Source organism: Sinocyclocheilus anshuiensis, unplaced genomic scaffold (assembly GCF_001515605.1).
Source record: "Sinocyclocheilus anshuiensis isolate Anshui unplaced genomic scaffold, SAMN03320099.WGS_v1.1 scaffold1114, whole genome shotgun sequence".
NCBI lineage: Eukaryota > Metazoa > Chordata > Actinopteri > Cypriniformes > Cyprinidae > Sinocyclocheilus > Sinocyclocheilus anshuiensis.
In genome coordinates, this window is record NW_015540838.1 from 144,390 (window position 1) to 159,502 (window position 15,113).

Here is a 15,113-nt window from a genome sequence, read left to right on the forward strand (position 1 = left end):
TCTCTCTCTCTCTCTCTCTCTCTCTCTCTCTCTCTCTCTCTCTCTCTCTCTCTCTCTCTTGCTTGCTTGCACACTCGTCATACTATGCTGTTTTATATACTCTCTCTCACTTAGCATTAATGCATTCACTCAGCACACAGTGGGAAATATGACTGGATGCTGATCTAAACCAGAAGCCTGAATATGAAAACTCACTGTCAGTTAATGTTAGGAATAGACAGATTGGCTACAGTGCCACTGGATGGACAACTATAAAGCAACTGAAGAAAGTGGGGAATAAAAAGGAGTTACAGTGCAGTCAGAGGAGAGTGGAGAAGAGCGGATAAGCGTGCGCTTGATGTGCTGCAGTGTGACGTGGATGGATGTGGGATTTCTCCCCTGTTCTTTGTGTTGATGTGATTGGTGCCCAGAGTTCACCGCTTCACAAGCTGCTGCTGCCCTGGAGCCAGAGTGCAGGAATTCACTCTCACCGAAACTAGCGCACACACACGCACCAAGACACTTACTTATACACGTTTCACACACCAGACGCCACATGGACAGATACACACTCTGGCAGCACTTCAGAGCTATAACTGCACTTGTGGTTAAAACAGAGTGTTGCACTCACCTTTTTGACAGCTGCCACATCCATTCCGACCTTTTTTAACAACATTTTCTTCAAGTTTTAAGAAAAGGAACTTTTTTTCACCTCATTGTCCTCAGGGCAGGAAGACATTTGTCTTTAGTTTTTGAAGTAACAGCATTGGGAGATTTTGGGACTAGTTGCTCTTTGTAGCATCATCATCCTCACTGTGGTAAAGCTGTCTGGGGGGGCTCGCCGTCAGCATGCAGGTGTCTTTTGTGTGCACGGACCACCGAGCTGTCAGTCGCAGCACAGAGGACCGACTGAACCGTCAGAACACTAACAGCCCAAGTTTGGGGACCAAAAGCAAGTTTCGCGCCGTGGCAATGGTTGCCCGTAGCTTGGGCCAACTGTCTGTGCAGAACATGCCCTCGTCTGGTGACCACTGCTTGAGAACTGGCATGAAATATAGGTAGGTGAGAGGTGGACTCCAACAGTTAACATGTAGCACTTTAACCCTTCTGTGCTGTTGCAGGTCTTTTTGCACCATTTAAGACTGTTTGGAATCACATGTTCAACACATGTGATTTGAGCAAAGTAAAGTTGTCTCAAACAAAAAATTGTGACTCTCGAGATTTGATTTGTTATGCAGGGTCAATTTGGTTCACAGGTTTAACAGGTTAAAGTTGTCATGGTTTAAAAGGAATGTCTGAAATGTTATGTTAACAAGTGTTGGTTGTGTAGTTGGCTGGTTAGTTAGTTTGTCCATTAATCTCTTGTGGCCAATTTAGTAATTGTGAATGTTGAGAAGGTAGTGATTTAGCATATCTCATTTACTATACTTAATAGAAATATTTGTAAATTAAAAATTAATATTACAAATAATTATAAATTATGAGTAATTGATTTGCTTTGTCATTTTTTTATCTAGCTATCTATCTATCTATCTATCTATCTACTGTATATATATACACACTACTGTTCAGAAGTTTAAACAGTAAAACTGTTAATAAGTCTCTTATGCTCACCAAGGCTGCATTTATTTGATCCAAGATACAGTAAAAACAGTAATATTCTGAAATATTCTTACAATTTAAAATAAATTCGGTCACACTTTATTTTAAGGTCTAATTCCCGCTATTAACAAACCATTAACTACGACTTTTGCCTCAATAAACTCCTAATTGGCTACATATTAATAATTAGTAAGGTAGCTGTTAGGTTTAGGTATGGGTAGGATTAGGGATGTAGAATATGGTCGTGCAGAATATGTTCTTTAGAAACACCCAATATGTTGATAATAGGCATGCTAATAAGCAACTATTTAATTGTGAGAATTGGTCCCTGTACTAAAGTGTTACCATAAATTATTTCTATTTTAATATTTTCTAAAAAAAATATAATTTATTCCTCTGATGACAAAGCTGAATTTTCTGCAGTCACAATTTTCTACATAGTCTTTAGTTTGACATGATCTTTCAGAAATCTACATCAGCAAAATATTTATGAATTTAAAAATTAGAATATTTCAAACAATGAAATAAGTAATAATTAATAACATAATAACTAATAATTAATAACATAGTTAAATGCAAATTTTTAACCAATCTCAATATGAACATCCATGTTTTTCATGCTGTACATTATAATGTTTTCATGCCTAAATTCATTTGTAGCATTTAAAACAACTGAATTCAGTTTGTAGTATTTTATTTAGACAAAATAGTACAAATAGTAATAGTTTTAATATCGACCTCTTGACATCTCCAAAGTTAAAAATCAATTCTTTCATTTGACTAATTGACTCAATTTGTGTAGACGCATTGCTTTGCTGTCTGGGCTCAGAGGAGGGGGTGAAGATAGAGATTTCTTTTAGTGCCTGTTATACCCATTAGCATGTTCTCTATATGAAATGGAGATGCAGTGTGATCATGTTCCACTGCTTAGCATTATTGGGAGCACAAGGTGCTCTCTCACTTTTTCGACTGCAGAACTCATTCAGCCCACGGTCTTTTGTAACATACCCGTGCTGCTTACTATCTGCTCACTGCTAAAATAATAGTGTGCTCGATCCTTAAAGTAAGCCCACCCTCCCTCCTCATTTTTCCATACTGTAATTTGTGTAATTGTACATCAAAGGTACTTTGTAGCCATGCAAGGTAATGTAGAGTGTCTTCTACTTCCTGATTAAACTAATGTGTAACTGAACACCTGAAAAGCTTCTCTCTCTCGCTGCGCTGCTACCAAATGTCTTGGCTCTTAAAGCTAATTCTCCCATTGTAATTAAGTCTTTGAAATTCAAAGCTGTAAATATGTAAATGTCATGTCATAGTCATGAAGGCTGGGTTTATTCCACTGGAATACGAGATGGGGCTTACTGATGGATTTTGGACTTGCTTAACATGATTTGTGTGTAATTTTAATTTACCTGATCATAACTAAGTCTTTATTGATAAAAAATCTATCCAATTTGCACTACTTTCTGTCTACTACACAAACTGGCTGTAAGAGTGAATAACTTACAACATAATTGTACAATAATGTAATGAATCTATTCATGTACTGTAGTTATGGATCTACTAGAATATTTTACAATCAATTTGTAGTAGGGTTGGCAGATGACTGACAGACACGATGTTGAGCCGGCATCGTGATCTCTTCACCCCCACACCCCATACCCCCCGCAATCCGCCACATCCCAATTCCGTGTTCGGAAAGGAAATTAAGTGTACTACGGAACCCCTAAAGGGAATAAATAACATACGAGATGGGATGATAAAAAAAATATATTTCAATACTTTCTCTCGCAATTATATCGTTGGGTAAGTATACTGTATATAAATTGCGGGCATCAGGGAGCCGCTACTAATATGCAGGGCATTGAAACAGCTTTCGAATGCGCGCTCTCATTTTACTTTCACTTTCACTTTCGAGATTCGCAATCACACGACTCTATACTATAGAGCGGCAGTACCTACCACACATTTTACAAGATTAGATATTTGTCAGGGGTGCTCAGTATCTGCAAATCATTCGCCATTGTCCTATCAGTCATCTCTCCTTACTCTGTGTATGTGGTAAGTGAACTTTCATGTACTGTAATGTAACAGTCTACTGCTAGCAAGCGGCTAACCATGTCCCTTTAGTGGCTCCGTAGAATGCGTTATTTGTTTTCCGTGCCTTTCTGCAAATGGATTCACGCTTCGGAAACGTCCATCATGGTTTTTCACTGTAGACATCTTCCGATGCCAATTTGGTAGACATCGCCCAACCCTAATTTGTAGTATATTTATTGATTTTTTTAAGTTAAACATTACAATGAGCTATATAAATGTAGTATATATTTATGTCTATCAGTTTTTATGACTCCTTATCACTTTCTGCTATGCTTTTTGTCTGTTTCAGTGCTGGGCCCTTTTGCTTTTTCTGTGGAAAGCAAAAGATGTTTTGAAAAATGTCTCTGAGTTTTGTCCATACTATAAAAATCAATGGGGTCCAAAGATGTTTGAACATTCTTCTTTTGTCTTTTACAGAAAAAAGGTCATACATGTTTGGAATGATATGAGGGAGAGGAAATAATGAAAAATCTTAAATTTTTGGGTGGACTATCCCTTTAAGTTTGAACTGGTATTATGTTCACATCAATGCTGTGACGGTCTTTGCTGAAATTATGACACAATCCCAATGTTCCTCAGCTACAGTGCAATGATGTTGATTAATAGAAACGGACTATGAATGAGTAACATGGTAACGTGGAACCTCTCCATGTCTGATGAGCCAACATTAAATGTGCCCCGGCATATTGTGGTGAGGATGAGTTTCTGCACATGCACCTCAGGCAAGAACCTTTTTAAAACCCTACATACTTGTGTGACTTGCGTCTGTTGTGGTCTTACATTTTGTGTAATGCTCACTCATGAAATGTCATCAGCTGATAAATGCAACCTGGAGGGTTTGTTCCTGTCGTCCCATTCTGTGGTGTGTATCTATCTGGGCGCTACAATTATCCCTTGACAATTATCAAAGTTCCTGTACCCATTTTTGTTCACGAATTTGAAAGACACAGGAAGAGACAGAATGAGAAAGATGAAGAGGGTTGTGTTGAGGCATTGTGTAAGTGTGTGTCTCTCTGGGGTCTGCAGAAAGAAAACTGTAGTGGTGATTACTGTAGTGGTGATTACATAAATGCACAAATGGGCTACAGTTTCTGCCTGCTGTTCCCTGGGCAGTAAACAGCAGGACTGCTTCAGTCAGGCCAGCCAGTTATGCAAGCTAACCTTTATTTGTCCAAGATAAACCCATGAATTCAATGTGCACTCTTAACTGGGAAGACACCAGAATGGAAGATGATGTTTCTTAAACAGGAAGTGTACAGTGCTGGATTGATGGAAGTTTTGACATATATGCCATAACAAAACTGAAGCAAAAACTGAAATACATTGTTCCGGGTACATACAGTATTGCTGTACTTTTCAGGTGACTTGTCCACAAGAAGTGCTACAAGCGATATAATTTTTTTTCTTCTTGCCTAAGTCTTGTGCCTATAGGTGCATTTTTGCTAAATGATATTGTGTTGCTTATAACATGTTTCACGACACTTTCAAAGTGATTGGCGCTAAATAGCGTGTTCAATTTTCTCCAAAACAGGTAAACTTGACTAAGGCAACATATTATTACATTGGTTGTTGTACGTATCACAGCAGAAATTAGTAATGTTAAAACGTTAAAGCGCTTTCACATTTAAAATTAACAAACCAACTGCACTAAACCCTACCCTAAATCTAACTAAATCTAAGTTAACAAAATCAAACGTGAGATCAAAATTCATGTGCTGTGCCAACCATGCTGCTTTAGGTTGTTTATATGAGACTTTGAGCTCTTTCATTGAATGTTGTGAATTGTGTTTCATGGGACTCGAACCCTAGCGCTTTATATAATAGTTTTGCAAAAAAAAAAAAAGGCCTGCATGGAAATCACTTTTGCAAAACTATGCGGAATCCTACAGATTTTTCCTCCAAATCAGCAAAGAAAATGTGAAAAAGAGTCCGTAGATTCTGTTTGAGCTTGGAAATATGGCAAAGATTTTCTCATTAACGCATACAGTTTAAAATGTCACCGTTTTTACAAATTTTGCAGCATTATTTTCTGTATGGATATTTACCCATTTTTAAAGGGTTTTCTTAAAGGTACGGTTTCTTAAATTTAAACAGTTGATCTAGTGCATAAAATGTATGGGCATGCCTTTTAATAATGATTGCAATTTTGATTTGGTGGGAAATTTCAGGCTTCTGTCATTTCTCCTTTGTCATGTCCGCAAACAAAGAAAAAAGATCCTGCTATTATGTCAGCAGATACGCTACTTGCATGAAATTTTTCAGAGATATGTCTTGAAGGACCTTCTTTTTTATGCAGAAGAGGAATACAGAGGGACAACACAGTAAACACAAAAAAGTATAAATGTTCCTCTGTGTTACTTACAATTTTATGTTTCAACCACAGATGTCAACAGAGAGTTCAGAATTCAGTTCACCATTTTGCTGTTTGCTGCATTGTGACTTTCACCTCTACCAAAATTTGGCATTTGTTTTTCTGACATTTTATGGATAATTTCTTAATCCATCAATAATCTTGTACAGCATTGTTTCTGTAGTGACACTATCCTCTAAATTAATCGATATACACTTCATTACTCCAAACCCATTCCTTAGCAAAGATTTGCCCAACATGCCATTTTTCATCCACACATTGTGATATTTTGGCACCCCATGTGAAGTGTTTGGGCAGGGAGGAGTGGGCCCCTGTGGGGATAAGATTACTCATTTTGATAAAATGCCCATGCCTCCTAGGCAATATCATGCCTGTAGTTCTCTAGTGAAGCGTAGCCTACAAAATCTTTGTTGATGCATCCTCCTCCTGGTTTTCTAACTCTTTCTTCGTAACATTTTGTCTTTTACTTCCCTCATATCCTTCCTCTACCTTTTCACCATATTACTCATGCCCCCAGCCTTTCTTATGTAACTATGTTGCATACCTTTCTACTCTTCCACTTAAAGCCCTTTTTTTAGTCTAGCGTGATGAAACAGTGAGTATAATGGCTTTTTTTTATAACGGGGAAGTCGTGGCCTAATGGTTAGAGAGTCGGACTCATAACCCAAAGGTTGTGGGTTCGAGTCTCGTACCGGCAGGGATTGTAGGTGTGGGGAGTGAATGTACAACGCTCTCTCCCACCTTCAATACCACGACTGAGGTGCCCTTGAGCAAGGCACCGAACCCCCAACTGCTCCCTGGGCGCCGCAGCATAAAATGGCTGCCCACTGCTCCGGGTGTGTGTTCACGGTTTGTGTGTGTTCACTGCTGTGTGTGTGTACTTTGGATGGGTAAATGCAGAGCACTAATTCCGAGTATGGGTCACCATACTTGGCCACATGTCACGTCACTTTTTATCTTGCCTGAGTGGATCTTGTTTGAAAGTTCATGCTTGATATGATGAAAACATTCTCAGAGGGATTCCTGGTGGCTTACTGTACATTGAATGTGTGTGAGGTCAAATGTATGTTGTGAACTGTGTGTGTATCGCTATTCTTAACCCCCCTGAAGCTCGGGGTGCTTGCTCATCTGGCATGCAAATGAGCTTGTGTGTGTGTGTGTGTGTGTGTGTGTGTGTTCCTGTTCTTTAATTAGGACATCTGCTGTCTGGGCCAGCCATAGGGCTGGAGAGGAGACCTCCAAAGGGCAGTTTTGGAGTCCGCCTGAGCCGAACCGTGCTGTGTTGTGAGGGTCAAAGACGAATAAAAGTGTACATTCACGATAAAGAAAAGGAAAAAACCCTTTTAAAAACCTATTTTAAAACACATGTACCAAGGTCTTAAAAATTATATTTATGTTGGTTTCATATGATTTTGAAAAACGTTTCAATTGAATAACTCGAAAAATGTCTTGTGGTGTAACCATTGATTAAAAACTGTAAAAATAATATAATTTCATTAAACACATCAATAAAAGCATAACATTTCTTGAATACATTTGAGTATATAGATTGTAATCATTATTTTTAATTATTTTTTTTTTTATAGATTTTAAGGTAAGGGTAAGGTAAAACTAATATCTGTTAAGAAACTAATTTATCGTGACAGTCATGGTGTCATAAGTCTCTATCATATCCATACATACATACACACACACACAGATATATATATATATATATATATATATATTTAATGTTATATACATGTGTATTAAAGTCACTATATGTATATGTGTGGATAGATCTATGTTTTAACGTACTTTTTAATAAATTAATAAATCTGAACATGATGAGCGTCATGTCATTGACCCATGAACTTGCTGTGAAATCTGTCATTAAATAATCTGTGTTGCTAATTATAAGCACTCAAGATTGCCTAAATGGGCAGTGTCTGCTCACAGTTCAGCACTATCCAGTTACTGTACCTCCATCAACTGCTGTGACAGTGTAGGAAGGCAGCGTGCTGCATTAAGAGACCCATTTTGATCTGTGGTAAAGGCCCTGTCGACATCCATTAACGAATGCCAAAGATTAGTGGAGCAGGCCCAGCGTTTCCCACACATGCAGCCTCAGCCAAGTGCAGCTCTCTAGGAAGGTACTGAGCGAGTTTCTCCTCTCAAAGTGAATGTGCCTTTTAGACACCCATACACTGCCAAGTAGCTTTGCTGCCATTCACCTTAGAAGATCAAGAAAGCTTGGTTTGTTTAAAGACATGGTGAATTATTGATTGCTGACTTCATGTTTTGATCAATTTTAGTAATGGGCTTTCCATGTGTACTTTTAGGTAGCGAGATCTCTGGCTAATAAACCATAGTTCTTTAGTTGTTGCAAATGATGTACATTAAGCAGTCTGTATTGTCACTTTGAAGTTATACTGTAGACATTTACTATAAAAGTGTCTACACATCTTTCTGTGTTATATTCTAGACAAACAGAACAGTATTGATCATTAAGCAAATCAGTATGCACTATTTAAGTTCAAACTCTGTTTCCATATCTGTCCAGTAGAATCTACTGTATGCAGTTGTAATATTTAACTGGTTCAGTGAAAGTACAGTATAAGTCTTTTATTCACCGTAACACCCAGTAGACTTAATCCAGACAATCTGGCGTTACAGTGAGTGTCTTTCTCAAAGTGCTGATAGATTACAATTTATGCCTTTCAGGGTTTGAACCAACAACCATCTGGGTGCAAGGGCTGAAGTGTAGCCATGACGCCATTCTGCTAAAAACAACTGACTCCTAAGAGTAATTTGTTCATGGCATGAATCAGGCTACGCTGGTTGTGTAGCATGTTTTTGATTCTCGGGAAAAAAAAGAACCAACTCATAAGAGTCATTTGTTTGTGAATCAGTCTACTCTAGTTGCACAGTATGTGTTTGATCCTTCAAATTAAAACTACAATTATTTAAAGGTGACATATCACCTTTTTAAGTGCTATAATCGGTGCATCTACCAACCCAGGAAACGTGAAAAAATTAACCCAGTAACTTTGTTTTGCTAAGCCTTTTTCTGCAAGAAAAAAATGAGCGCGTCAGATTTCGCTCCATGTGTGATGTGGCAAAGGGATCTTATTATATTATCACCGCCCCTCAATCTGCACGTTTCCACCCACGGCGCCGCCATTCTGTTTTCGCATAGCGACAACGGTATACCAGTTCTAATGCCATGGCAAAAGTTTGAGCAAAGCATGCTAACTGTTCTATCGTTAGCTGCACAGACGAGCACAGAACACTATTTAGAGTCCCAGCCTAGGAGGAGACAAGAGAGCAGTGGATTTGTTTATTTATTTACTGTATATTACGCTGCTGCCACACAGATCTAATATAAGCATGTGATTTTTACCTTCACTGACATAACTGCCTGTTTTTGTAACTCATGTGTTTTTAACAAACTTTTGTGTATTTGATAGTTTAATCACAATAAGGCATGAAAGTGAACTTAGTTTAGTACTCGCATGCCATGTGACAGCCGCTTTCTGTGCGTGTGCTTCAGATGTGTGCGCTCAGAAAACACTATATCAGAAGTTTAAAATAATGTGGCTTTAAAATGCATGATTTCAGCGCGATAGACATGATAATAAAAACCAAACAGATGTTTTTTTTGTTTTTTGTTTTATCAGAGTAGCTTGAGGTAAGAGCTGTAAAGGCACAGCCCTATTCTGGAAAAGGGGGCGGGGAGCAGCAGTTCATTTGCATTTAAAGAGACAGGCACTAAACCAGCGTGTTTCTGCTTCCCCTCAAAATAGGCATTTTCAAAATGATATAATAAATGATCTGTGGAGTATTTTGAGCTGAAACTTCACAGACACATTCTGGGGACACCTGAGACTTATATTACATATTGTAGAAAGGGGCATAATAGGTCACCTTTAAATAATCAACTTCCAAACCCACTTTTTGGGCTGTGCAGGACTTAACCACAGCATTTTACCAGGCTGCACCTGTGTTGTCTGGCCACATTGACCCTGTCCAGCAATCTTCAGCTATTAAATGGGAAGGTTTGTGAGGGGGAAGTACACTTTTAAGGAAATCCCAAGTCAATGAAATCAATGAGAGCGCCTTTTAAAAGTTAATTGCTTTTTTTAGAGGAGCTCAAAAGCCTTACAAAGAAAAGAAGACCACTTTCACAGTCCCCGAGCAGGTCTGAGCTTTTTGCAGGTCACTCAAGTTCTTTGACACCAAACTCCATTTTAGGCCAGTTTACTGGTGGCTTGATGGCATCCTATGACTGTGTCACATTGAAAGTCAATGAGTTCTTTCTTTGTTCAACCACATTCTACTGTATGTTTGTCCATGTGCTTGATTTTAGAAGTTTGTGCTTGGTATTCTGTGACTTTTGAGTTTGTACGCATTTGTTTTTGTATTCTCGCAATTCCAGTGTTGCCATACAGTAGTTAGGGTGTAGAGCAAAAAGACAGTTGACCAGCAGGGGACATAAATGTCTTTTATAAAACCAAAAATACAAATTATAGCTGTATGGCTTGAATTTTTACAGGAAAAAAATGTGGTATATTGTAGCATTAATTTATTAGTGATAAATTATTTGTATTTTTTTAAAACAGAAGCACTAAAGTTTGCCTATTTTATGAAAATTAGAAGAAAAATATTAGTCATATTTTCATGCTCAAAGAGAATTCACTCATTCATGTATGTGTGAATTCATGGTTTGGTATATGACAATAATAACAAAATAATAAAAATAAATCATTAATTAAATGTAAAATTCAAATAAATATTTTTAAAATAAAAAAGCAAAATAATAACACTAAAAAAGATGAAATATTTTATTTCTTTAACTGCATATTGTGAACATTAACAGGTATCAGAGAACCATGAACATATGAATGTGTTGTTAACTTATTGAAATTTTAACTTAAAAACTCAGGTGGTACTTCAAGTAAATATTTTGTGAAGTTGTGCATTAACACATTATTCATTGAATAGGCAATTATTGGTGCTCCAAACCACCCGAATACTATTAAATGATTATCCCATATTATATATATTTTTTTAATTTCAGTCATTTAACTGTAGAAGGGAACATCCTCTCCAATGATTATGTTCTACAGTTTGCAGCGTTCCATAATTAAAGAGGGCTAAAGACGTGCTTGACTGTCTCTCTCTGCTCTCTGGTTGCGTCCGCAGTCGTCTAGCACCAGCGCATGCTCGTCTTAAGTGTTCAGCATTGTTCAGCACTACACCACTGTACTGCCAGAGAGGAACCTATGTCTTGTTAGATGGAAAGATCAATTATTAGCGACATGTGAACATGTACAGGGCTTTGCACATCAGTTTGAGCCCCATCAGCAGGTGGCCAGTTCACCTTCACAGGCTGGTCAATGGATCTCCCTTCCTGTAACTCTATCTCCATCAAACCAGTTAAAAATTCATCACTGGTTTTCAGGACCTCCATGCTCACTGATAATTTGATTTGAGTTGATAAGTTCTCCGCTTATGTTCTGTTCAAAGCCACTTAGAGGTGACATTGATGATAGCCTGTTTACAGGCCTTTATTCAGAGTCCTAAAACATTACACATTATTAATTATGGTTGATAATTCATACAGTAATTCATTGTAAAACTACAAGCCTGTGCCACTACAGCTCAGGTGTACAGTATGTGCAAAATTTTGTTGGCATTAGTTGATTTCTCGTCTTCTTATGACTCATTTTAGATGTGTTACTTTGCTGTTACCCTCATAAGAACTAGTGTTATGCAGTCCATTTCAGATGCACTGAAAAAATAGAAAAACAGATCCAATTTAATCATATTACTTGCTTTGATTGTGTTTCTCTTCTGAACTTGATTTCTTTACTTCCAATTAATGTAATTCTCTAACACGTGCAATCTGCTACATTATATAATGTAAGGTGAATATGAATCAATCAAGAATTATCTGTAGTTCCCAGCATGCTTTGCATGGGACTTAAAGGAGAGAAAAAAAAAAGTTGAAATCAAGTATTTTTTGTGTTTGTTTTTGAGCAAGATTATAAAAGGGGGAGACTTAATAGTGTTTAATGTTCAATTATGTTGGGATTTAGAACTATTTAATTTCACATTGGGTTAATATTGTGGTGAAGAGCGGAGATTTTGTGTGAGGATGGGTACATAAGGAGGACGGATACATCTTTGCTGCTTTCAGGACCAGACTTAGCATTTAGCATGCTAATATGTGCTATTGCACGCTAACAGTTCATTAGTTAGCTAGTATTATTCTTGAAAGCACACGTACATCTCAGAGACGTCTATTTGATATGCGTGTTTACATCTGGAAGACGTACTTGTTTTAGAGCGATTGCTCATCTGCAATACTTCTCTTGGACGTTTCCTGTCAGATGTTTAATAGACGTTTAGAAAATGTTTTAAGATGTTTATGATTTAGAATGTATGTAAAATTGACTTTTTAAAGATGTTTATCAGATGTTTGTACACAGCAGATGCTTTACATATGAAGTGCTCTTTAGCAGACATCTTGCAGATATACGTGTGCTATCTGGGATCTTATAATTCAAAGATGTGACATATATATATATATTTTTTTATTATTGATTACATTTTGTCAGGGAACCATATGAAATCACTTTTGAATCTACTTAATTTGGTCTCTTCAAAATAACTTAATTTGATGACATTGAAGTTACGTGAACCAATTCTGTCTCTTTTACCTAATTGATTTGTGTAGAACTGATGTACATGATTAAACCATATAAATCCATCACACATTTTTGTCAGTATGTGGTGAAAATAAAGTGAATAACTTCCCTGAAGGATATACAGTAGGAATGTCTCTCAAGGATAAATTCATGACTCTTGATTTGATTTCTTCTGGGAAATGTTGTGCCTTTTCATAAGCGTTTCTGTCCTCGCCTAAAGGTTTTTAAACGTTTTTTTATTTGTAAACCATGAAAATGTATTTTTTAAAGCAACATCTTTGTTTTGTGCCAGTCATAAATTGCTTCTCATCCTTCAAATAAGAATCAAAAGCTCACCGAATAGCTGTAATTATGAAGGCAGTCTGTGTCCTTGACTGTGTGGTCTTATAGTAATTGCTCAGCACTGTAACCTTGGCTCTTTGCAAACTCAAGAGATATCGAACAAAAGACCCAGGTGGTCTTCTGATTGGTTCATCGGGCTGAAGGTACTGTAGTGCTGTATCCAGGCTGGATTTCATTCTCTCTTATTGTCTGCGTTTGAGTGGGAGTTACAAACAATGACTGCTACAGTCAGGGGCGCGGGAAGATGTTTTCGGTTGGGGGTGCTGTGTGTGTCGGTGAAGGCGGGGGGGAAGTAGGGGTGCTGAGGGGGCTGCAGCACCCCCTGTTTTCACATGGTTGCAAATGCAATGCCAAGTTTGTTCATTTAAATTTATTCAGTTTTAGCATTTAATAATTTATTTGTAATGATCTCTGAAATGTAAATTGTAAGTGGGCTATCACTTACAATTTACATTTCAGAGATCATTACAAATAAATTATTAAATGCTAAAACTGAATAAATTTAAATGAACAAACTTGGCATTGCATTTGCAACCATGTGAAAACAGGGGGTGCTGCAGCCCCCTCAGCACCCCTACTTCCCGCGTCCCTGGCTACAGTACATATGTAGCCGGTAGCCCAGGTTACACATAATGAAAACACAATGAGTTCAGATTTATTCATAGCTGTGCTACTGACCACAGGGCAAAAATACAACATCCTTAGAGCAGTCTGAAACATTAAGTACAATTTATGCATTACGGTACATTTATTTATGCATTACATTGAAACAGCCATCATTGATTGTTAATAATCAGCACGATTGCATCTAATTTTATCTAAAGTGTTTGCTATTTTTTTTAGGAACCTTGGGAAATCTGGCTTACGAGTATCATGTCTAGGGCTGGGTGAGTAAAACATGATAGACTATGTGTACTCTCACTGTCTTTTATAAATATCAAAAATTTGAATGAGCTTAGGATTCACTGAGCAGCATTGTTACAGTATATAATACTGCATGTGTCGCTCTGACACTACCTGTACATTCTCTTTTCAGGCACATGGGTGACATTTGGTGGTCAAATAACTGATGAGGTAGGGTTTTCATGGATTGTTACTCTTTATTTATTCACAAACTACTGGACAATAGCATTTAGCATGCTAGCACTTTTTCAGCAAAGCATTAAAAACCTGAAGAAAAAACATACTGACATCACCCAAAGTACAGTATGTTATAGTAATAAGTTACTAAAATTGTATGCATTTAAGTCATGTTTTATGATAGGTGTTAGTATGAAGTCCATTGTCATATCCAGCAAAACATTTAGGGCCACAATGAGCGGCTCTGCAGAATGCTTTAAGTGTAGCTTTGAACAACCTCTACTGTACAGTAACTAAATAGCAGCACAGGATGCAGTACAGTACAACCATGTCAATTTGAGTTTTGTACTGCTGAAAACAACATAAAGCTATAATGCCCTCTCAGCTGTCAGCTGTTTTCTCTCCATCTGTGATCTGTCCCCATCTCTCCTCTCTCTCTGTCTTCTCTCAGGTAGCTGAGCAGCTGATGACGCTGGCGTACGAGAACGGTATCAATCTGTTTGACACAGCCGAGGTGTATGCGGCAGGGAAGTGAGTACTGATTTCCCATCATTCATTGCTGTCGCTCTTCATCAACCATAGGGATTTACACTTATATATGAGGAGATTAGTAAAGTATTAAGTCTAATTTTAGCAACCTTTTCATCTTTTATAGGACTGTATAGACATACTTCTCACAAATCTGATGAATCTAAAATGATTTTCAGGAAGCCAAATCATTGTCTGCTATTAAAATGTCTTTTAACTTTTTTTAATATACTGTAGCTTTGGCAACAAGGTTCATGCTTCTTAGCGAAGATGTGACACAGTATCAAAGACTGTCGAGACCAAATGTTAAAGCTGAAGAACTGTTTATTTAAAAACTCATAGTGATCGACATCTATTCTGAATATTTGGGAAGCATGTGTTTTCCTAAATACCCGTAGAGGGTACTAATATATATATAT

At 37.5% G+C, this 15,113-nt stretch overlaps 1 protein-coding gene across 8 annotated transcripts in view; it reads left to right on the forward strand.

The window, feature by feature from the left end:
- The window catches only part of LOC107687393 (voltage-gated potassium channel subunit beta-2-like), a 70,192-nt gene that overhangs the window by 35,687 nt on the left and 19,392 nt on the right, over positions 1 to 15,113 (forward strand). For 6 of the 8 annotated variants that reach the window (XM_016484700.1, XM_016484696.1, XM_016484695.1 and 3 more), the window contains 3 exons: positions 13,930 to 13,973; positions 14,123 to 14,160; positions 14,618 to 14,697. In XM_016484700.1, coding sequence (XP_016340186.1) covers positions 13,930 to 13,973; positions 14,123 to 14,160; positions 14,618 to 14,697 — 162 coding nt within the window. Of the gene's footprint in view, positions 1 to 165; positions 1,038 to 13,929; positions 13,974 to 14,122; positions 14,161 to 14,617; positions 14,698 to 15,113 lie in introns of those variants that run through there. The other 2 variants (XM_016484698.1, XM_016484699.1) reach the window with 1 other exon arrangement.